Raw genomic sequence first — 23,973 nt, forward strand, 5'->3', positions numbered from 1 at the left:
AAAAATAACCATTATTCTGGAGATCTTATCCAATAGACTGCAGATTACACCTTACTGCCCACAAGTGAGTCATGTGCTCCACCATCTCCAAGGTAACCTGGGGAGTTAAATATTTTGCACAAACACATTTCCCACCCTGAACCAATACCACCTTGCTTCTCTGCCAGGAGCCTGGTTTGTAGCTATCCTCAATGCGGACCTCTTTTCTGAACTCAGGGTAAAATCGTGCTTCTGAAATCCATAAATCTAACTCCAATAAAGTTTAGCTCAGGATTGCTGGCGGGTTTTGAAGGAAGTGGGGGCAGGGAAGCTTTATCACACAACAAAACTCCCGAAGCCCATTCGACATTTCTCATCTTCCTTCCCAGCTGTTGGTCATGTCTTAAGAGCCTTCTTTCTTTCCCAGCATCCTCCTCTTCTGTTCCCAGTCATAGTCATGTGCATCGTCTCTTTCCTCTCTTCCTCAGCTTCCTCAGCTCGTGTCCTCCTCTCAGACAGCTCTATAGTGTCCCTCCGGAAGACCCCATCACACCATACTCTGAACAAAAGCCTTGGTCCTCCACCTTCCCACTATAAGGTTTTTCCTTCATCTTTTCACTACAACTCAGATGGCCTGACAGGGGCCTCGTCAGAAAACACACCACAGGCTAATAATAAAGGCTGGACCTGATGCTCCAACAAGAACCTTGCCAAGACACCTCAGTCCTAGATCCTCTGATGAAATGAGAACCTAATTGCTCCCTTCCCATGCAGAGATGACTAGGAACCTGAACCATGGTGTGAAATTATAAGGAACAGGTTGCCAAATTTTGTCCATGAAACAGATTCTGTTTGTTTTCACAGATTTATCCTGTGTTTGTTTACTAAAGTCATTTTTGTTAATAATTCAGGAAATTTTGCATAAGATTCCAGTTTGAGGAAAGCTAAGGGCGTTGCAGTGACTGTGGTTCTCTGTCTGCTCCCTTCTTAGCCACCTGATCAGGGCCCCTCCTGTGTGCTTTAACCTGCCTGTCGTTGTGTCTCTTCTTTCCAGAACCTGACAGAGAATGACATCCAGAAGTTCCCTAAGCTGAGGATGCCGTAAGTAAACTCCCGTGGGCAGCAGGGTGGGGAGCAGGTTGAAATAAAGACCCGTTCAGAGAAGACTGGGTCAGGGGTGTGTGTGTGTGTGTGTGTGTGTGTGTGTGTGTGTGTGTTTATGGAGGCTGAGGACAATAGCTGTGTCTGGGGAAGAGGAATCGCATGATGAGTTAGAAGGAAGTAACAAACCCAGTGGTGCTAGTACTGGATTGTGTGTTTCACTTCCTGTCTCTTTGAGAGGATGGCTTGGGCCTGTGAACACAGTACCAAAGTGAAGAGACCCTACGGTTTCATCATGACATCTTTTAAAAGATTTATTTCATGTTAAACTTATGTGTTTGTCTGTATGTTTGCATGTGGGTGCGTATATGAGAGCAAAGGTGCGTGTATAGGCGTGCAGAATGTGCCAAGTCCCGTGGAGCTGGAGTACAGGCAGTTGTGAGGCACCTGATGTGGGTGCTGGGAACGGAATCTGTGCCCTCTGTGAGAGCAGCACATGGCCTTCACTGCTGAGTCATCTGTCTAGCTCCTCAGGGGCATCATCACTGACTCATTGGTTTAAGATGTTAAGACCTCTGTTTCTTAGTAAAATGAACGTGGACCCAAATAAATAATGGCAAGGGAAATCATTTTATCCGTCAGTACCGATTTCTTGAGATGGCTGCTATTAGTGTAGAGTTAAGAAGAATGTGGAGGAAAAGGAGCTGTGATTGATTAGTAATGTCTGCCCTGGGTGCTGAAATGGGAAGCAGTGGTGTGCATATTGTAACATGTATTTTTCATCGTCCTAGTGGAGGCCTCTCATGCAGAGGTCAGGCAGGTGATATAAATGTACAAAGTAGGAAACAAATCCCCGCTGATTTTCTTTCTTTTTGTTATCCTTGAATCTGGGTCTCTAGAGAAATATTTTTGCACTAAAACAAAAATAGGAAATTATGATTTTAAAGGTAATTAGTACAAAGGTTGATTGATGGTTAAACAATAGGGGGTAATGTTGGTTATGACAAATCATGTATCATATGTTCCATTCTGAAAGATCTGCTGTCACTCAGCGCTCATCAGTTTGTACCCAATGATGACTAATCTTCAAGTTGATCAAAGAGACATGAGTTCAAGTGTTCTGTGTCTCAAACTTTTCAATACTGACTCAAATGTTTTTAAACATTGTGACAGTCAGCCTAAAGCTACTCATGAGTTGTATGGACTTTTGGTGCTAATGGTTTGAAACATCTACTCCTGGTGTTCCCTAGAGTCCCTTCTCTTGTTCTAAGTGATATAGCAGGATCAATATCACCTATCACTTCAGGCATGTCTGCTGGGGACTTGCTGGAGACAAAGGGCTGTGGTTTTATAAGAGTACAGGCACGGGGGACAGTCCCATGAGTGAATGAATGGGTTCTCTTAGAAGTCAGGCACTCCACTCAGGAGTCCAAATTGATGGCCACAGACGCAGCCTCAGATACTTTAGGTTTTGCTCTTCCTATGTTGGAAAAATCAACAAGTTTCACAGAATCTACTTTCTCCAAAAAGCAACAGGAAAGTATAATTCTGGGATCATATCCTATCGTGGCAGCAGCCGGGCGAATCTGATGTCCATACTCCTATTTAAATGGGGCTGAGAAGTTTGTTGTAGTTCTCACTAAGAGAATCAGCAACTTCCTGTGCTCATCTCCTGCCCAGGGCAAAGAGAACAAGGAAAGCCTGAGTCTGATGGGTCCTTGGGTTGAGGAGACGGAGTTGAGACTCCAGGAGATTAGAGTCTGTTAGCTCAAGAGGAGAGAGCTGGATAGAAGATGTCCTGGAACACTTCCCAGGGCCCTCTCTAGAAGGGTGCTGGTCAGCCTATGCATGGGAGGAAACCTGTGTCTGATTAAAGACCTATCTAATTAGAGAGGTAACAGGAGAGAGAGGGTGGAAAATGGCGCGTTTCTACCAGTAAGGTGTCAGGGTACCCAGACTCAGTCACCAAGGAGAGTGTACAAGAGGGCCTTGCCTCTGAAATGAAGAAGGAACAGCCCTAATCTGAAACCTTTTCTGGCTCAGCCCAGTGAATCTTAAAAGCAAGGTGGAGACAACGCAGACTGCTTCCAAGCAACTTTACTGCATTCTCAAACAAAACTCGAATATGCAAAAGTATCCACAATCAAACAAAAACACAGTGTGCCATACCTAATCAATAACAGGCAAGGAAATAAACAAGAAAATATGACCCACAATGGAAAAAATAAACATATTAAAACTGACTCATGACCAATCAACATAGCTGGATCTATCAAAAAAGAGCACTGTAAACTGGACTCTGGATACCCAAAGTCAAACTGAGGCACAGGAAGCACAAACAGATCTGTTTAGAAACTCTAGAGATGAAAGTATCCGGTATGAGGGGCGAACTGCCTTAGTGTCACCAGAAACTAGGTTTTGAAGAATCACACCTCAGTGTCCTACTTTCTTCTCTGCTGCTGTCATCAACACTATAACCAACAGCAGCTTAGGGGTGAGAAGGGGTGATTTTGATTGGCAGGTCGCAGTCCATTATCAGGGGAGCCAAGGAAGGAGCTCAAAGTAGGAACATAGAGGCAGGAACTGAAACAGAGACCGCTGAGGAACAAAACATTGCTTACCAGCTTTGCTCCCAGACTCACAGTCAGCTGCTGTTTTTATACTTCCCAGACTCATGTTCCCAGGGGTACCCCTGTCCACAGTGTGCTGGACCTTTCTCCACCAATTAGCAATGAAGAAAATGCCCCACATTCTTGCCTGGAGAATGTTCCCTAGGTAAGGTTCCCTCTTCTCCGGTATCTCTGGTTTGTGTCAAGTTGACAACGGACCAGCCGAGTCACTGAACACAAACACAGAACAAGAGAAACTATCCAAAGTCAAACGGAGGAGAAAGTATTGCAAAGCAGCCTATCTTAGGGAGCTGGGGGATGGCTCAGGGCAGGGCAGAGCGCTTACCTAGCATTCCTGAGGCTCTGGGTTTGCTCTCCAGTGTTGGCAGTGGGCAGAACATCCAGCACCTGGGGGTGAGGGGGCACTTCAACTAGCTGACCGTGCAGAATTATGGTTCTCAAAAGATCTGCCTACTGAGAGGAGGAGATACCGAAATAAACGGCATGAGGAAATAGCCGTTGAGAAATTCCCAAGTTGGATAAAAAATTGTTAAGTCCACAGATTCGAGAGGCATCACAAACACTCAGCTGAAGAAGCAGGCAGACCGCTGCTCTGTGATGCTTCATCGTCAAATTTCCCAAAAACAACGGACTAGTGATAAACAGTGAAGAGAAAAATTACCCACATAGTCAGAGATGAGAAATTGCATCACACTCCAGGAGTGACTATGGAGATGGCTATGGGGGCGGGGAGCGGTTTCTATCAGAAACAAAGTCACTGAGAAGATAGATCCTTAAGTGCCAAAAAGGGGAACAGTTTCAAGACCACACCCCAGCGACACGTTATTTCAGAAATGAAGGCAAAAACTTTAACCAGATTGCCTTGGTTGAGTCTTCATTATATTTACTGCTACTGCCCAAATAATCGAAAGGATATGTCTTAATAATTACTATGAGAGTCATGAGAAGTTGGAGGCCTCAGAACACGCTTCTGGCTTTGGTCAAAAGACATGCATCCTAGAAGGGGTGGGGATGTGAGAGCAGAGCCCGCTGTTATACTGTGCTCTGATGTGGTGTTGGCTGCAGGTTCTCGTCCTTTAGACCTGTGCCCAGCACACAGTAGGCATCAGTAAATGTGTGTTGTCTAACAGCTGGCAAGTGCAGGTAGGTTTTGCAGAATCACACCTTTCCAAACACAGAACATCTCCAAGCACTCATCCCAAATGCTGAGCCGTGCTACAAGTGTTAGAGAAAATCTCCCGGGAGGAAGGAAATGGCCCCTGCTAATATGGATCTTCATGGAAGAATGCAAAGTGTCAGAAATGGTGGCCACGGGCTTGTAATATATATTAACCCTTCGAGGACATCTGAGTTCCGTCTCTCAGTCCCGACACAAATTTCTGCTTCATGAACACTTCATTCTTTTGGTGAAATGCTGCTAGATGCCTATAGTGTCTCAAGACTTGTCCCTGAGGAGCTACAAAGATAAAGGACAGATCCTTCACATGGTATGCTTACATTCTAAGTGGAAGAGCAGGTAACAACCCATCCACAGTCATAGTGGGCCATGCCTGTAACCCCAGCACTTGGGAGGAGGCAGAAGCAGAAGTGTTAGGAGTTCAAGGCCAGCCTCAGCTACACAAATGAGTTAGAGGTTAACTGGGCTGTATGAAACCAACCCTATTGCCAAAAAGAAAAAAAAAGGAGAGGAGGAGGGTAAGGAAAAGTAATAGAAAAGGGAAGACCTGTGGAATATTCTAGGAGAAGGAAGCATATTGTAAAAACACAGGGGATAGGACATCCATTGGTACTACTGCTGTGTCAGAGAGTCTGGGCTATGTGCAGCTGGCCAGAGAAAAACGAAGAGGCTAACCTAGTTACTTGGTATGTGCTGCCAACAGTTTAAAGGTTTCGTGAGCTTCTGTAAGGAAGAGCTAGTGAGGAAGAGAGTATTAGGGAAGACTTACATCTCAGATCTGTCCAGGGAGGTGTGACAGACGACTTAGAGGCGACGCAGCTGGGACAAGATAATGAGTTTGATGTGGATGCTCTCATCTCAAGAGGCTATGAGGACTCTGAGCACGCTGTCTCAGTTCTGGGAGCCTCTGTTCCTCGTCTGTAAAATAAGAATAACCTCCAAAGGTCGGGGGGAATTAGAAGAAATGCTTGGGAAATACAAACAAAAGCACAAACAAACAAGCAATGAAAACATTGAATAAGTCTGAGCTTGTCTTTTGTGTAGAGCTGTCCCTGGCATGGTTTCCATTTTTACTAATCCTATCTTGCTGGAAAGAGAGGGTCAGAGACTAGCAAGGGCACACGGCTGCAGGGAGAGAGGGATTGCTTCTAAAGCTGAGTTTGCCTCCTGCCTCCAATGGGGCCCTTGGAAAAGCTACCCAATAGTCTGAGCCTCGGTTTTCCCATCTGTGGAAGGGGAGAGTTGTGGCTCTTATGGAGGGAGGGTTATGAAAGGAACATAAGCTCCTTGGTTCTGTCTGTAACAATACAAATATTTAATAATTAGTATTCCACCATCTTGCAAAGAGATTGGTTTGTCCTGAGTAGTTTCCTAAAGGCTGATGGAAAAGAGACTGTAGTCAAGTACAGAAACAAAATATGGTTACTCTGTGTCCTTCCCCACTGCTTAGAATATCAGAGACCTGTAACTGGACAATATACAGAGAGTGAGCGACTTTGGAGCACTTGGTCCTAAAGGGGACGTCATCAAATCCCTCCCCTCGGGGCGCAGAGAACTATGTGGAAGAGGTGGGGGAGACTGCCAGAGCCAGGGGTGATGTGATTCCATGGAAACAGTGTCTCCAGATGCAACAGGACCGATGCATGTATGAACTCACAGAGACCATGGCAGCACATGCTAAGCCTGCACAAGTTTCAGTCAGAGTCCCAATGCTGAGCAGGGGAACTAGACACAGCCCCCCCCAACCATAAAGCTATCTGCAGTTGATAGCAAAGGAGAAACCAGTTTTCCTCAATGGAGTCTCTCTGGTATATAAACCACACTTCAGGCCAATCCCTGTGCCCAGTAGTAGCTGGCCAACACAAAATGAGCTCAACGGTATTTTGTCAAGAAAACAAAACAAAACCAAAGTTAGGTTAGATTTTATTAAAAAGGTTGATTCTGTAATGAAATTCTCTTTTCTGCAAAGACAGACACTCTCTCAGGACATAGTTGCTAATCAAGACACCCTGAGCATTTTAATGATAAGGGGATCTTAGAGAAAACAATGGAAGTTCCCTTTACAGAGGCTAGAGTGAGCCTCCTGCTGTAGCCTAGTATGATGGGGGCAGCAGCGGTGTGGGTGGTGCAGGGGGCAGCACTGATGTGGGCGGTGCAGGGGACAGCACCGGTATGGGTCGTGGGGGGGGGACTGCACCGGTTGGGTGGTGCAGGGGGCAGCAGTGGCGTGGATGGTGCAGGCGGCAGTGGGGCAGACTGGCATGAGCTGATGCCCATCATTGCTAACACCGTATCTATCACACCCAATGATTAGATCCATCTGCTCACATGCCTCTCCCAAGAAAGCCGCAAGCTTTCTAATAGCAGAGACGACTTCCTATCTCATCTACACAGTGCTTATCTCTATAGCCGAGAAAAAAGAGGCAGCAAGGAAGGAGCAGGGGGCCCTCAGAGAAAAAAGGAACACTCTTTACCTACAAATAAATAACCAGCCCCCAGCAAAACAGAAGCAATCATGAGTCGGAAACCTATCTCCAGCCTTCCTTCTCCCACCAACTGGCTAATCCGGGTCCAGGCACCCAGCCCTCCATAATCCTTCTCAATGGCAGGTGCTTCATCTCTCACCTGCCATTTCTTCCCCTCCAATGCAAGTTCAGGAAACTCTTCTTAAGGCTTTACTGAACGTGGGCACTGATTCTCCGTTCCTGTGAGTTCCACATTCATAAGACAGAGCTAACTATATCTGGTTACCACTCAAGTGGTTGTAAGGTCCAAGTAAAACGTAGGCGTGAAGGCCATTGAGAGAGAAGCGGGGAGGTCACGTTACTCCCGGAGACTTTCCAACCTACGTGCAGGGTTCCACTGGAGGCTAAGAGGCCATGCAGGGACCTTCCTGAATCTCAAGATAGACACTGTGGCTCTTTGGCTGAAGAAGGATATGGAAGGCCTGCCTCACGGTTCAAAGAGGTGGAAACACTTTGTTTCCTTAAATAATGGTGAAATTCAGAGCAGGGGCCATGATGGCACAAAGGTGTTCCAGAAGGAGGGCGGAGGCCAGGGTTGGAGGAGACATTTTGACATGTCCTTCCAGGGAGGTGTGTTATCGACCCCATTCTGGGCCTGGAACGTGCAGTTCTGGAGGGATTCCCCAGGCAAGAGGAAGCCTCTCAAGGGAGCATGCCAACCAGAGTGGGGGTAGGAAGCACTTTTAGTGGCCAGGCTATGATAAGAAACAGCCTGCCCCTCACCCCATTGGCTACTAGACAGCTACACCCAGGACAACAGAGGCAACACAACTTGGATTGGGTCAGATAATGTCCACTCTTTCTGTGTGTTCTGTGTTCTGATGGCTCCCTCCTCTTTCCTTATCTCTCTCTACCCCCTGCATTTGTGCTCTCCCCTCCTTCCTTCCTTTCTGTTTCTTCTTGAGCGATCAGCACATTTGAGTCCAGGCCCACAGGCGGGATATAATCAGTAAATTAGAATGGACTGTTGAGAAGGGAGCCGTGGCAGCGGATCCCAGACAGACGAGCCCTTCTCTCTCTTTCACTCCACTTCAACCTTATTCCCTTTGTAATGACAAAGTTCCTTCTCTTCTCTCCTTTTTTCTTTTCTTCTTTTTATAAATAACAATCTCCACGGAAATCTAGAGGGACAAAAGTTACTTTGCAAGATTTTCTGATCATCAGAGCCAGCTCGGGGCTGTTGGGAGTTACTCTGACCCACTGTAGGGTAGACCTGGGAATCTATGTGACAGAGGCACTGAGGCCATCCTGATGAGTAGGCAGGAGAGTAGGCAGATGGACCTACTTATTACAAAAATTAAAACAAGCAAACAAAAATATATAACCTTTGGCTGGAATTTGCTTTGCTGAGGACAGACAAATGCTAGCCCTGAGGAAGGACATTATGGCCACAATCTCACACTTACAGTTTCTGTCCCTTGTGCATCCTCGGGAAAGATCTGAGAATGTGATGATGAAGACTGGCTCTGTCACCCAGTAAGTTAGAGATGCTTTGGGGCTGGGACCTAGGCCTTTATGCAATGCCACCCTCTTGCAATGGCTTGACTTCATTTGGGAGGTTCAAGTCCTCCGGAGCCAGCAGCACCCTCAGAAGAGGGGAAGAACAACCGACGGTGTGGATGCCTAGTGTTCTTTCTCCTTCCCTAGTGGGGAGCGAGGCTTGGGGCTTTGTGGGGAAAGTGGAACTGAGTCATCTCTGCCACTCACTGTCATTTGGTCCACTGGGGTGGAGAGCAACTTTGTGGGTTCACACAAAGGTAGCAGTCACTTCACTAGCAAAGCAACCCAACAGCCTGCCCCCGCGGAGGTGGTGGCCAGGCACGGCTGGCGCCTTGGAAGAAGTCTTAGCAGCCCTCCTTAGCAGCAGGATGCTGGGAGGCTGAGCTGTGCTGCCTGTGACAGCCCGAGCCATTCTGCCCTTTTCTCAGCTCTTTGCTGCACCGTGTGAGGCCTGCGGTTTAGCGTTTCCTTCCTTTCCAGCTAGAGCCCCAACAGCCCCCAGCTTGGCTGTTAGAGATACTGGTGAGAAGCACAATGGCACCCAGGGGGAGACATCTTTCTTAAGAGTCAGAGTGTGTGGGAGCGAGTCAAAGGCCAGCTAAGCGCTGTGGGATGGGAGCTGAGTTCTGGCTCAGCTCTGCCTTCCTCAGGTCCTTGCTGAAAGGGTACCTAGTTGCTGAGGGCGGGTAGGTTTAAATTGCAATCCCTGTCCTCCTGTCCAAGCTCCCTCGGCCATCATGTGAACATACATGGTACTTTCTTACTTTGAACATTATTTCCCTAAGTATTCATTGTTATCTAGGTGACAGCACGAACCTTTAATCCCACCCCTCAGGAGGCTGAAATAGGAGGATTTCAAATTTTAGGCCAGGCTGGACTACACAGTGGAACCCTGTCTCAAATAAACATTTATTATTACTCTCTCTCTCTTGTATGCGTGCATGGGTACATACTTGTTCTTGCTTTTTTCTCTTATTTTGTGTGTATGCATGTAGGTGTGTGTGTGATGTGTATAAAGACAAGAGGTTAACTTCAGTCTTCATTTCTCAAGAGCAATCCACCTTGTACCTTGTGCTGTTAGAAAAGGGTCTCTCCCCAAGATCTGGGGCGTCAGCTGGCTACCCAGTGAACTTCAGGGATCAGCCTGTCTTTGCCTCTCTGGTGTTGGGATCACCAGTGCTCGGTACCATCCCTGCTTTGATGTGGGTGGCGGGGATCAAAGGAGCTTATGCCTCAGGGCCACATGCTCTATGTAGCGAACACTTTGCTGATTGAGGCATCTCCATAGCCCCCTTGTCTCCTTCTCTCCATCAAGGTTAAGAGCAGAGTCCTTGGCCCTTTGAAGGCCTTGATGCCTGCTCTTCAGTAAGCAGGTGACAGAAGAGGAGCGAGTGGCTGCTGGAGCTATTACCAGCATCCTGGCAGGATGCAGGGCGCACTCTTCTCTGGCTGTCCTATGGGAGATCTTTAGCATGCCTGCTGTCTGTTCTCAACAATCACTGCTGGGCCACATGTGACAATAGTCATGGCACAAATGTCCTGATCCTGTGTTTAGCGAGAACTAGGAAGTGCTCCCCACCCCCACTTTTTAAAAGCTCCTCTCCCTCAAGAGCAGCGGTTCTCATCCTTCCTAAAGCCCTTTAACACAGTTCCTCATGTTGTGGTGGCCCCAACGGTAAAATTATTTTCATTGCTACTTCATAATTGTAATTTTGCTACTGTTAAGAATCGTAATGTAAATATCTGATATGCTACCTGTGTGGAAATATCATTAGACCTTCCAAAGAGGTCATGATCCACAGGTTGAGAACCTCTGCTCTAGGGCTGGGCAGTAGTGGTGCAGGCCTTTAATTCCAGCATTCAGGAGGCAGAGGCAGGCGGAGTTCCTGTGAGTATGAGGCCAGCCTGGTCTACAGAATGAATTCCAGGACAGGCTCCAAAGCTACAGGGAAACCCTGTCGAAATAAATAAATAGAGAGATAGATAGACAGATAGATAGAATCTCTGCCTTAGCAATGACATTATTATGGGGGGGCTTACTATTGCCTTATTTGACTTCACTCTTGAGTCTCTAGGCTCCTCAAATTAATCTTCCCTGTCACTCCTATGAGGTAGGAGGGTACTGAGAAGTGAGTTGGGAGCTCCTAGGCATGAAGGAGGAATAGAAACGTTAGGTCTGCTAAGGACTGCCTTTGCTAATCTAGTAAATTTGTACGAGACTAACCTGTCCCGTGAGCAGAAGAGACGTAGACTGAACATCACTTTCACAGCTAGGAAGAGGCTCAAGAGCGCCCTGTGCCAGGAAGAGGACAGCACAGACAGAATCGCACAAGGCTGTGGTATGCGTAACTAGAGAGGTTGGCTTTGACCCACTGCTGTGTGCGGTGTGGAGACAGGTGGCCCTCATCAGTAATCTACGATAGCCCTTCTTTTGTCTGAACCTCTGTCACCTCCTGCAAAGTGTAACTGCGATGAGCTCTGAAGCTTCTTCACTTACGTAATCTCCAAAGAGCATCAAGTCTGCTTGCCAGGGAGGGTCCTGCTAAAGTCCGGAGTGTGGAGTCTTATGTTTTGGGGGTTTGAGGGGCTACCTGAGATACAGCCCCGGAATCAAGGCTCTCTCTGCGCTGGGTTTTGGGAACTTGCTGGTTCTGTATGAATGTACCTAAGCACATGTTATACTCAGTTATTTTGACCAGAATTGGGTCTCAGGGACTGGATAAATCAAGAGTTTCTCCCTCTGCAAGATGTACCTTTATAGAGCACTGGCTGCTCTTCCAGAGGTCCTGAGTTCAATTCCCAGTAACCCCATGGTGGCTCACCACCATCTATAGTGGGATCTGATGCCCTCTTCTGGCATAAAGTTGTACATGCAGATAGAGCCCTCATATGCCTAAAACAAATAAATAAATCTTTTTTAAAAAGAGAGAACTCCACGTAGGCGATTTAGTTATTCGTCGCTGTGACAAATTATTGTACAACAACTTAAGGAAGGGTTCATTTTGGCTCAGGACTTTGGAGGTTTAGAGGGTACACTTTGGGTCTGTGACTTCTGGGCCTGAAGTGAGGCAGAGAATCGGTGCGCAAGGGCATGGAAGATCAGAGCCGTTCATTCACTTCATGGCAGCCAGATGCAGAAAGAGACAGGAGAAAATACTGGCTCTGAAATACTCTTCAGGTACCCGCCTCTAGATACCGACATTTTTTAACCTGTAGTTCAATCAACCTCCTTTCGACAGTCTTCTCACAATCTGAACGCATAAGTGTATTTGCACCCATGCGACTGAAGACCCAAAACACAACAGCTCCCAGTGGCCTTCAGGGTCCCCTTACCCTCAGGGACCTCCCCTCAGGTGAAGCCCATCTTTAACTTCCCTGCAGAAAAGAATTTCAATTTAACATAGATTTAAATACAAGGGTTACTAGAAGGAGATGCCCTCAGAGGGAGAAGACACACAGAGAGGGTGGGCATGCGCTTCCTCAAGGCTAGTAGCCTGAAGTGTCTTAGCAGTCACGGTATACACTTGATGTCTCTCAAGTTACAGCTCACATAATTACTAAGAGCAGACACCACCTTGTCTGTCTCCTTTTGATAAGGGAGATTTTAGGATGGACCCATAGGATTACAAGATTATAAAAATAAACTAGGAGCCACAAGATTGTGCAAAGGGGGTGAAGACGTGTCTTTCACTGCCAGTGGGGTCTCTTGTAAGAGTCCTAGAAAACTATAGGTTTTTATGTGGAGTAGGAGAAAGGTCATGTACACATGGGTCTTAAGCATGATTCGTTGCTATTTTAACATTTTTATTAAAATATCTCTCTATAAAATGTCTCTGAATGCACAGCTTTTGCAGCAAATGTTGCTAACTGTGTTGAAATTCTTGACTTTAAGCTGGCAAGAGTCTCTGAGCAGATCCTGGGTCTCCATAATTTGAGCCAAAACCCCCACTGAAGACAGAGCGCTCACAGTCCGGTCATCTCTGGAAACACTTTCCCAGACACACCAGGAAGTGTGACGTTCTAGTCTCTTAGGTGTCTCTCAATCCAATCAAACTGCTAAGCAAGATTGCTCACCTCATACCATGGCACATAAACAAGACTGACCATTATACCATGTGACTAAGCAGATGCAAAGAGGAACAATGGTGGGCGGGGAGACCATAGGATGAAACAGCCCACTGGAGTTTGTAATAAGAAGAACACATGGGCCGGACGGTGGTGGCGCACGCCTTTAATCCCAGCACTCGGGAGGCAGAGGCAGGCGGATCTCTGTGAGTTCGAGACCAGCCTGGTCTAAAGAGCTAGTTCCAGGACAGGCTTCAAAGCTACAGAGAAACCCTGTCTGGAAAAACCAAAAAAAAAAAAAAAAAAAAAAAAAAAAGTACACATGGGCCTCTGAGTCTAGCAGATGGTTTGGTCACAGGAATGATCCACCAAGACTCAAGGCAGCACATCCTATGAATGGCAGGACAGTAGGTTATACACCTCCAGTGCGCAGATCCTCGGGCCCCAGGCCATCAGAGCAGGGAGAAGGCAGGCGTGAGATGACCAGTTTTTAAGGAGAGCTCAGAGCCAGATATCGAAGGCTCAGTAGACATAGGTCTGCAGATGACAGAAGACTTCATGGGAGCAGGAGTGGTTGGTACCAGGTCAGATCCTGAGGAAAGTGGGGACAAGTTCTAGGTGGGGGCAGGAAATGGAGCTGAAGCTGTAAGGCTGGCTTGGGGAAAATGGACACCAAAAGAAAATTGGCCAAGTTTGGCCTATGTTGCATGGAGGTCACGTGGATGGGGGAGCAGCAAGGAGGTGGAAGCCAGGAGGGGATTGTTTTGTCTCTTCACGTGTGCCTTTATCTTGTAGGATTCTCACCAAGTTAAGTCAAGATATCAACAAGAATGAAGAGAGAAGGAGCATTTTTACACGCAAGTGAGTTGCAGCTGCAGCCTAAGCCCTGCTACAAGGGAACTCAAGAGTTAAAATCTCAAGTAGAGCCTCTAAAAGCATCTGCAGCACTGTTTGGGCCTCTATTGCTTCACCTGTGGTGGTCCTGTCTGTCCCAGGAGTCATGAGGAGAGTGTCTAAGGAGGGGAGGGAGTTTCTTCTCCCCAGTGAATATTTTGCCCCTGGGTCCAGGACAACAGGGGAATGAACAGTCCCTAGATCATTAAAGAGTCACAAGTTCCCGACTGTGGCACCAGTGTGACTTTAGTGGTTCCCAGAAGCTAGGGACAGTTCAACTCTGGTTACCAAGCAACAGGAGTATGAGTCTTCGTCAGGGAGACATAATCCCGATTGGTGCAGAGGCTAGGCTGGGGAAAGGAGATGCCCTTTGATTGACAGGCTACTGAGATGCTGTTGTTTGCTTTTGCAGACCTCAGGTTCAACGATTTCAAGAGGAGACAGGTAAAGGGACCGGGACTGAGAGGAGTTATTTAGGAGGTGATGTGTGCTTCAGTTCTGGCCTTCTTGAGCCTTGCATAGGACACAAATTATCAGCCAGTTATTCATCATAGAAGAGTCTGGATTCCCACTAAGAGGCAGAAGGGTGCCCCTCTGGAGGAACACTGCAGAATTCCATCTGTGGGAGAGCCTAGGCTCAGCTTTGAGCACCTGAGCCTAGCCAATGCCTCATCACTGAGTCTTACACGCAGTTTTCCATTGTTTGATTGCTCAAAACCATTTAGATTGGGGCTTATGGATCCCATACAGTCATGCTGATTAAGAAACTCTATGAATAAAGCCCCAGGTCTTACTCTATGAAAAGCAATCCTCGGTCTCTTTTGTATACACACAAGGGAGTTTAGGTACCTCTGCTGCTCTCTGGTAAAAAGAACTCTTCTAACAGAAATCATATGGCCAATAGTAAGTTGCTCTCTTAGTATGATTTCCATTGCTAGAACACTGATCCTAAAGCTGGTTACATATGTAGGGAAGAGGTTTATCAATTTCAGACTTCTAGAAGTCCAAGAGCATGGTGCTGCCATCAGCTCAACTTCTGGCTGAATTCAACCTCATTACAAATAGCATCATGTGGGAAACCGTGAGAATAGTAAGGGACATTTATAGAAGTGACCAAAATACCAGGACTGTGCTGGTAACAAGGCATCTAGTCTCAAGGCCCAGATGACTCCTGCAATACCCATTCCAGTCTGCAGAGACCCAAGTCAGTCTCTGGAGAAAAGTATCGATCCATTCATAGAGAAAGGTATCCGCCCATGGGGTCCCTTTGACCTAATTATCTCTTAAAGATCCCACTGCCCCTTGATACCATTACATTGTGACTTACCATGAGTTCTGGCAGGGTAAATTGTACTCAACACAACCCTTGCTGGCCCCGAGCATGAAGTAGGAAGGATGAGGGCCGGTGATGAATGCGGGGAGGGAGACCTGCTCTGACTCTCTGTTGGATGCTGATGGTGGTGTTATCTCCTCTGCAGAAAGCCATGAAGAAGACAATGGGGGCTGGTCATCCTTTGTGAGTATGACTTGGGCTAAATCAACTTCATATTGGTGGCTGGGCTGACTTTATGTTGATCGCAATGCTGAAAAAGGAGCAAGCCCCTTCCACCAACGAAGCATAGACACATCCCATTTCAGGGCCCTGAAAGGGCCAGGCAGTAAATATTTCCAACTTTGGAAGTTGAAAGGTTTCTTCTCTACTACTCAGCTCTTACCCCCCCCCCCCCACCTCCCACGTGACACAGAAGCAGTCACGGGCCGTGAACAAATGGGTGGGCTCAGCTGTGACAGCAGAATTTCCTTAAAAGAATGCAGAGGTGGGGCTGTAACTTGCTGGCTGCAACATTGCTCATCGCTGCCAAGCCCGACAGCAATCCTTCCCTTTCTTCTATCTTTTCTAGAAATCTATGCTACTGTAACTCTTGTTCTCATGGACTTAAGTCACCACTGGGTGACCCAGAGGGAAGACATTTCATAACGGGGTGTTAGCGCTGGAAAGGCTCCCACACCAGGTTTGAGTGGGAAGGGTCACAGTGACAGCGCCAACCAGAGTCTGATGGGCTGTGCACCCCCATCCTCACACTGCACACTGTAGCCATGCACAGAGTCAGGTGGGAGCTAAGGACTCTGTGATGCAACAGAAAGCTAGGGAACCTTCTGGAGGGTGTGCCTTGGGCAAGGTTCTTTGCCAAGTCCAGGCAGATCTGAAGCCCAGGCTTCCCAGTCCTCAGTCTAAGTGGTCTTTCAGATAAATGACCATTTCTAGGTCTTTCAAAAACAGTCATGGAGGAAGTGACCCTTGTCTTACTGAGATTCTAGTAAATAAAATCATTTCATTAGAAAGAAAATGGCTTCTGGGAAAGTATGCTTTTTATGGGAAAACAAAGCAGATTTATTCTGTACAAAAGAAACAATAGAGCGGTTTCCCCCAGATGTTTGTGTTTCAGTATGGCAGCTGGATCCCTGTGAAGGTTTGTCTTGAGCTCTTCTGTGCTCAGCCAGAGATTAGTCTTCAGTTCTGGCCCAGAAGCACGGGTTTCCCATCTGTGGAGGTTGTGACAAATTATAGTTCCCTCTGTGACAGATCTGCCGGGAGGATGCTGGCATCCTGGGCCGAGATCTCACAGAGGCTGTACTCTAAAGTGTTGTCCTGTGACATCTGTACCAGATGTGCTGTCCTTCCACTGTGCTGGCAGGAAGAAGATGATTATGAAAGTCCCAACGATGATGATCCGGAAGGAGAGGACGACGGGGATTATGAGTCCCCCAATGAGGAGGAAGAGGTGCTGGAGGGCAACGCTGATGATTACGAGCCGCCGCCCTCCAATGATGAGGAGGCTCTGCAGAACTCCATCCTGCCCGCCAAGCCTTTCCCCAACACCAACTCCATGTACATTGGTAAGAACCTCTGCAACCTGCTGGCCAGAAGCTGCCCATTGGGCTTCTCTGGGTGCTGATTCTTGCTCAGCTTCTGGGAAATGGTGGCTTTGAGACCAAAGAATCCACCACTCTGGCCATTTCCTCCCGAGTGAAGCAGGCTAATGGCAGAACAGAGGGCAAGGCTTGCTGGAAAGAGGGCAGCTATGTGGTACTGCCATCTGCAGACTGTCACAATAAATGTGAAGGTATTCAGAGGGCTTGGTTCTGCCTTTACAATGAGACAGTTTCTATGATGTTCCTCATCTACCTGTTTCTCTATGCCCATATGTCCCTCCTCGTTCACTCCTTCATTAACTCACGAAGTCACAAATGTTCCTCATCTCCTACTGTGAGCCAGACGGCAAGTGCTGCTGGAAGCTACCAGGAAGGAAAATGCACCTTTGTCTTGTGGAGATTCCTTTCGAGTAGAGGAGGTGACAGAAAATGATCATAGGCGCACTTGGCCTCCTCTGCACCCAGGGAGTGCTGTGTCTAACCCTGGGAGCCGTGCTCCATCCCATCACCTCATTTAGTGTGTTGAAGGACAGAACACTAAAGCTAACAGGCAGGAAGTGTCAATCATCACCAAGACTGTTCCAGACTTAGGGCAGAAAAGTGAACCCAGGTTGCTGAGTGTCTCTCGGTGTTTGTCACAAAGACAGAGTGAGCAAGACAGACCTCACTAGCCAGCACTCTTAGTCCCCTGGGTCAGACAACACCAGACAGTTGCGTCGTGTCATTGTTATCATCAAGCCAGCGTAATAAATGGGCTTGCTCCCTCAGGCTGTGATATTTGAGAGGTAGTCTTCAGCTGATAATCAAATAGTGTATTGAGAATGAGAAAGAGTTGGTTATATGAGGCTGAGTGGGGGTAAGGGAGGAACATCTGAAGCACTATGGTTGTACAAAGACCCTGAGGTCCCATATCAGGGGAGCTGAAAGGCAGCCTGTGGGGTGGAGAAGACTAGGCTTGCCCTTGCCTTGAGCCCATTTCTTCTGGACAGGGAATGACATTCTTCCCAGGGCTGACAAAAAGGTGGATCAAGAGAGCACTCAGTGCTTTTTCAACACCAAGTTCCAGACTCCTTCCACAGTCCTCCTAAAACTAACATAGGCAGTATCTTAGTGCGGGGTTCTATAGGTGTGACAAAGTGCCATGCCAAAAGCACAAGATGCCAGGAGGCCCTTGGCCACTCACAGCTCATGCCTCACAGTTCCACTCTGGCCTCTCCCAGCCCAAACTGGGAGAAGCCGGTCTCGGGCAGTTCTCTGCAGCCAGTGTGATAAGGGTATCTAAAGCAGACCATGTGCTATTTAAATTGGTAACAGAAGTGGGGGGCAGCTCCTCCCTTTGCAGAAGGAGATGGGCAAAAGGAGGAAGTAGGAGGGTGAGGCAGCCCAGAACATTTGTGAAGGGAAGGAAGCCACAGAACAAGGGGCCCATGAGGGATAGCAGCTAATGTAACACTGATAAGCACCTTCGGGTGCAGTGTGAGCTTATATAGGCAGGCATGCACACATATGTCTCTGTGTATGCATGAGTGTCAGCATACACATATGTTTCTAGGTACTCATGTGTGCACATGCACATGAACTTTATGTGCATATATGCATATATATGCATGCAGGCTTATGTGTGCATGCATGTAGTCCACACATGTAGAATTGTATCTGAAAACTCTCACTGGGGTAATCCTAGAGTGGCCTCCCTTGGTTGGCAGTGTCTCAGACATCACCTGTTGGTGTGAGGTATTATGGGAATTATCCCCATGTATGTGGAAAGTCATACCAATTTAAGCAGGAAGAGGAGCAGACAGCGGCCAAGGGCTTCCTGTCTCCTGTAGGACCCAGACTGGGTCTGGCTCTGTAGCTGGGACTCATGCTGGTGGTATTGGAGGTCTGGAGGACAAGGATCGGGTGCTCTTGTCACCCCCAGCTGCATGGGCAGGCACAACATGTTCTAAAGAGAACCCTGCACTTAGACAACACTCACTTCAAATTTTCATTTCTTCTTCCATTTGAACATTGTGTTTCTACAGACCGGCCTCCCACCAGCAAGGTCTCTCAGCAGCCTCCGGTGCCCCCGCAGAGACCAATGGCCGCCCTCCCTCCGCTGCCAACAGGCCGGAATCACTCGGTAAGTCTCCTCCTTTTCTTTCAGGCCACTTTGGGTCCACAGCAATTATTTCTTTAGCAGAGAGGAAAGGGACTAAGCTCCTTTACCTGGTTCTAAATTTGTAAGAAACGGGGAAATGTGTACCCACAAGCTCCACTCAGCGGTTCGATTTTGTGGTGTTATATAAGCAGTTTCTATTCATGTCATGTTTGTTGCCGTTTTTGGCAGCATAAATAATATGAACTGCGTGTTTAATGAGAGATTCCTCTTTCAATATTCATCTATCTAACTGTGGGAGAACTAAGTCTGGTCCTGGTGTTGCCTAGGTTCTCAATCTAAAGTGCCCTCCTGCAAGCAGCATTGCGCCACCTGCTGGCCAGATCTCAAATTTCATGGATGAATACCTTCAGACGAAATTTCCAACGCAGTGAAGCCAGGGAGAAACAGTGATAGCAGGCCCCCTTTTCTTGCCTTTTCGGCGTTTTCAATCCGGCTCCTATGGAACTCACACAAAGCTAAAGAAGTCAGCATCTGGCAATGGGCTCTTTCTGCTAGTGGCCAGGGCACCTTAAAAACTGTGGCAAATGCCAAAATGTCAGGACCAGAAGGGAAGATTAGGGTGAGAGGAGGGTCTTGGCAAATACAGAAAACCTCCTTCTCATAAATGGCCCCCTTGTGCTGGCATAGCACCTTTGCAAAGGGGCTTCATGGAGTCCCATGAGTCTACACAGGCATTTTGCTTTTGAAGTCTGGAGACTTCCACCTCCACCACTAGGAGGCAGAATTTGTCCATCACGTTGACAGATATTGATTGGGCAGCCACTGCACACCAGTGTTCTCCATGCCAGGGGAAGAACATGAACAGCACAGAATGTCCTAACTTTCATGAGGTTTTGATGCTAAACAAGTAAATAGATATAGAAATGATTTGGAAATGTAGTTAGGGCGAAGACCCAGTAGTGCGACCGAGGGTACCAAACTGATACTCAGCTGGTACAGGACAAGCCAGTCATGTAGAAAGCAGAGAGAACACCCCAGGCAGAGGAGGCACAGCCATAGAGGACGTGGTCAAGAGCATGGATGTGAGAGCTGCAAGGAGATCCTTATGTAGTGACCTGAGAGCATCCAAGAAGAACATATAAATTCTTTGGAGAGGCAGGCAGGAGCATCTGATGTAGGACTTCACATGGGGCTTGGGTTTCACTTCTGATGTGACTAGAGCCCCTGGAGGGCTTGTAAGGAGCTTTTGCCTGGTCCTTTGCTGTGCAGAAAGCACTTTTCATGAGAGAGTGAGAAAGCTCAGAAAGGTGACCTCCCCTGCTCAGCTGACAGAGGGGATGGCGAGCCGCCAGTGAGACCTGGAGGTGGAGAAGAGGGAGCAGATCCAGGCAGATTTGGGGAGACAATGCCACAAAGTCTTGCTGAGGCATAGATGGAAAAGCTTCGAAATATTTGGATTTTTTTTTAATTTCATGCAGCCACTATCACCATCCCATCCCAACCATGAAGAACCCAGCAGAAGTAGAAACCACAAGCCAGCGAAGTGTAAGCATAGGGTTGCCTTCTGCCCGCCAGCCCACCTACCCCATCCCCATCTAGTATAGATTTCTTCTTTTAACTGACCTCAACCTTTTCCACCCCAGTGCCTGCTCCATCAATAGACAGAAGCACAAAACCTCCCCTCGACCGCTCACTGGCGCCTCTTGACCGAGAGCCCTTCACACTAGGTTGGTATTTCTCATATTTTATGCATAATGGCCATGGCTACGTTTATAGCGCGCTAAGTGCACTTTTTTATACGCACCGTCTCATTTTACTGTTGGGAGAAGCATCCTCGTTTTATGGAGAAAGAAACCGAGGCACAAAGCAGTAACTTTCTAGAAGCACCTAACTACCAAATGATGAAGATAGAGACCTAAACCCAGATCCCCTGCTCTTAGTCCCTGGGTTGTGCCTGCTCCACCAATACTGTGAAGCATCCTGGTACCCAGGGAGGAAATGGGCTGAGAGACAGAGCTCTGGAGAGCTGTCATCATCTGTTTTGGCTGCTACTTCTTAGTATGCTGAACCCGGGAGGTGGTGACTTCCTTAGAGCACAGTCTCACCATAAGGAAGATGTTCTCTTAGGAGAAAATGTTTTCTCAAATTCTAAGTACCATTGCCCTTTGCTGTGGATGTGTGTAGTTGATTAAACACTGGATTTTTCTCATAATTTACTCATGATTCAAACAGCCACGATTCTAGCTACCCTTAAAGTTATTTTTTAAGTCAACTCTAAAATTTAGCTATAATTTATTGAACACCTAGTAAGTGGCAAGCTCTTTATATCCTTAGGCCAAGTCAGTGAAGGGGGTTACTATCAGCCCTGCCTCTGAAATGATGAAACAAGTTCAGATAGGTTAAATGAGGGGCTCAGTTTGCATAGGTGGGTTGAGATTTGAACCCAAGTCTTTCTGATTTTGAAGTGCTTGCTCCTTTACATCCTATCGCATGACATTGAGGACCTAGGCTTTGAACCTGCTAAAGACTACGTGGACCTGGTCAAGAAGCACCTAAACTGAGTAGATATAGAATCCAGATCTCAGCTCCATCCTTCCTCCTCTCCAGTGGTACCCTTAACAAGGCCTTTGCCTCAGTATTTTCCTCGGCTGGTCAAATGACTTTGAGATCTTGGATTCGAAGCTGCAGCCTGCTGTTGTTTTCCGGATGCACATGCTAACTGTGCTGAGTCATAAGAAGCTGTGTTATCCATTGAGTTTAGAGTTCACCGTAGAGAGCTGCACATATTATATAAAAAGGAGCCAAGTGATGGTGGTGCGTGCCTTTAATCCCAGCACTTGGGAGGCAAAGGCAGAAGCAGGTGGATCTCTGTGAGTTCAAGGCCAGCCTGGCCTACAGAGGGAGTTCCAGGACAGCCAGGGTTGTTAAAAAGAGAAACCCTGTCTCAAACAACAACAGCAGCAAAAGTAGATAGACTTGACTTGGACTCTAACCATTTCCTGATAATACATGCTTGACCTTTGAACTGCATCCTTGTCCATGATGCTGCAGAGGAACTAATGCTTAGACTTTGGCCATAAAATTTCCAACATGAAAAGAGCATATACACATCAGAAGATTACTATTTTTTTTTCTGATGAATCAAATACTTTCTTAAAAATGAAAATCTACTTGGTCAAAGACTGTTAATTTACTTTTGGGGTACCTATTTAAAGAAGATGTTCAATCTCAAACTCTAACTATGTACTAAACTTCTTTTGTGCCACGAGAATGCTCTTCCCTTGGCCAGTGAGTTATTAAAAGTAGACAATCTTCTTAGACCTTCCTGGGTCTACCGTGAACTCAGACCTTACAGAATGCTGTGAAAACGTGATTCAGGTGGACAGCATCAGCATGAGCCTTGGGGCGCTAAGCATGCGAGGGTGGAAACGACAGAGGAACTAGCCAGCCTTTGTCAGTGCTCACCCATCCTGGCCCCGACCTTGCATATAAGTTGCCATCTGACCCTCATGGCAAAACTACACTGACTTCACAGCCATGGAAACTGAGGTCCAACATGCTCAGGTACTTTCAGGCCTGCTTCCAGATTACTAGAACCTCATTAGTAATGTTTTCATCACATAGAAAACAAAAGGTCCACCTAACCCACAGGATCTCAGGTACAATAAATAATCTAAGTTGTTTTGAATAACTTGGCACTAAAGAGTTATCAGGTATAAATACTTGGCCTCAATGTCATCTGGTCTCAAAGAAATAAAAAAAAATGAGCAAAGAAAAATCATTCACACTGCCACTACCACCATGACCAACCCCACAAAGACAACCATCACTGTGACCACCAATACCACCATGACCACCACTATCACTATCACTGTTGCTGCTGCTGCCACCACCACCACCACCACCATGACTACCATCATCACCAATCAAATGTTTTCTGGCACACCAGGACAATCTCCTAAAGTCCTTGTTCCCAAGTTAATTTTTTCCAGAAACCAAATGGTGTTCTTTGCATAATGCCAAGTGTACCACAGGAGTTGGAGGGAATTTAAGCCAATGAGAGAAGAAATAAAATCCCAAGAAGTCAACCATCATTTGGTGCTCAGTTACACTATTTCACACAACTGAGCAGCAGCACAGACGCCCCCACTCCCCACATCCCATTAGCATGTACTTAGCTGTACATGACTTGGACAAGCTCAGCAGTGTTTTCAAGCCAGGAAGATCAGGTGCTCTGCAAGAGACCCTTCAAAATCTGGAGCCCAGGCTTGAAGCCAGTCTTCCCCGGAGACCCAGACATGGTGTTCATCAGAATTTGCTTCTCGAGCTCACACTTGTCCCAAATTGAATGTTCTGGTCTCTCTTGTTTCCAGGAAAGAAACCGGCATTTTCTGACAAGGTAAGCTGTTTTCCTGGTTGGTTTGTGGTTTTAGTTTTTTGTGATTTTTTTTGTTTGCTTTTTGTCTTATCTGTATTCTTTGGAATGTGCTAGACCCTCACCTGTGTTCTCTAATGTCTTGCAGCCCTCAGCTCCCGTGGGAAGGTAAGCCTCTATTGTGTTCTAGCCCCAGAGTTTCCCTGTAGGTCTCTGCCTAGTTAAGATGGTTTCTCTACAAATAAATCCTTTCTCTGCACACTCAGCAGGACTCTCGGGGAGCATATACCCAAGATACAAAAGCCTCCTCTGCCACCAGCCATGGACAGACACGAAAGGAGTGAAAGACCTGCACCCCTGATAGCGAAGAAGCCACCAGTTCCCAAGTAATTGTCCTGCAATGCTTGCAGTGGGCCCTTGAGCTCCCAGCACTTGGGTAGGAGGGCAGGGACTCCTGTCCTCGCTGGGTAGATGATCAGTACTCAGGTCCCTGAACAGAATGGAGTCTGGTTGAGGTGTGGGGAGAAGTGCTGGGGGGGGGTACAGGGCGGCTGCTGGGGGAGACCCTGCTGAAGTAGCGCCCTTCTTTGTTGGGTTTTCCCACTTTGCCGGACTGAAGCCTGAACAGCACAGAGAAGCTGTATTTGTCTGTTTATGTCATTAGGGATCGGAGAACAAGGACTGGGCGGGGG

The 23,973-nt window shown here is 47.2% G+C and overlaps 1 protein-coding gene across 1 annotated transcript in view; it reads left to right on the forward strand.

The window, feature by feature from the left end:
• Lcp2 (lymphocyte cytosolic protein 2) overlaps positions 1 to 23,973 on the forward strand; it is a 43,879-nt gene that overhangs the window by 6,761 nt on the left and 13,145 nt on the right. The window contains exons 3-13 of the mRNA XM_026780138.1: positions 1,034 to 1,080; positions 13,773 to 13,838; positions 14,284 to 14,315; positions 15,350 to 15,387; positions 16,568 to 16,769; positions 18,830 to 18,927; positions 20,385 to 20,451; positions 20,550 to 20,633; positions 23,280 to 23,305; positions 23,430 to 23,449; positions 23,551 to 23,667. Of these exons, the coding sequence (XP_026635939.1) occupies positions 1,034 to 1,080; positions 13,773 to 13,838; positions 14,284 to 14,315; positions 15,350 to 15,387; positions 16,568 to 16,769; positions 18,830 to 18,927; positions 20,385 to 20,451; positions 20,550 to 20,633; positions 23,280 to 23,305; positions 23,430 to 23,449; positions 23,551 to 23,667 (797 nt within the window). The remainder of the gene's footprint in view (positions 1 to 1,033; positions 1,081 to 13,772; positions 13,839 to 14,283; positions 14,316 to 15,349; positions 15,388 to 16,567; positions 16,770 to 18,829; positions 18,928 to 20,384; positions 20,452 to 20,549; positions 20,634 to 23,279; positions 23,306 to 23,429; positions 23,450 to 23,550; positions 23,668 to 23,973) is intronic.

Source organism: Microtus ochrogaster, chromosome 7 (assembly GCF_000317375.1).
Source record: "Microtus ochrogaster isolate Prairie Vole_2 chromosome 7, MicOch1.0, whole genome shotgun sequence".
Lineage (NCBI taxonomy): Eukaryota > Metazoa > Chordata > Mammalia > Rodentia > Cricetidae > Microtus > Microtus ochrogaster.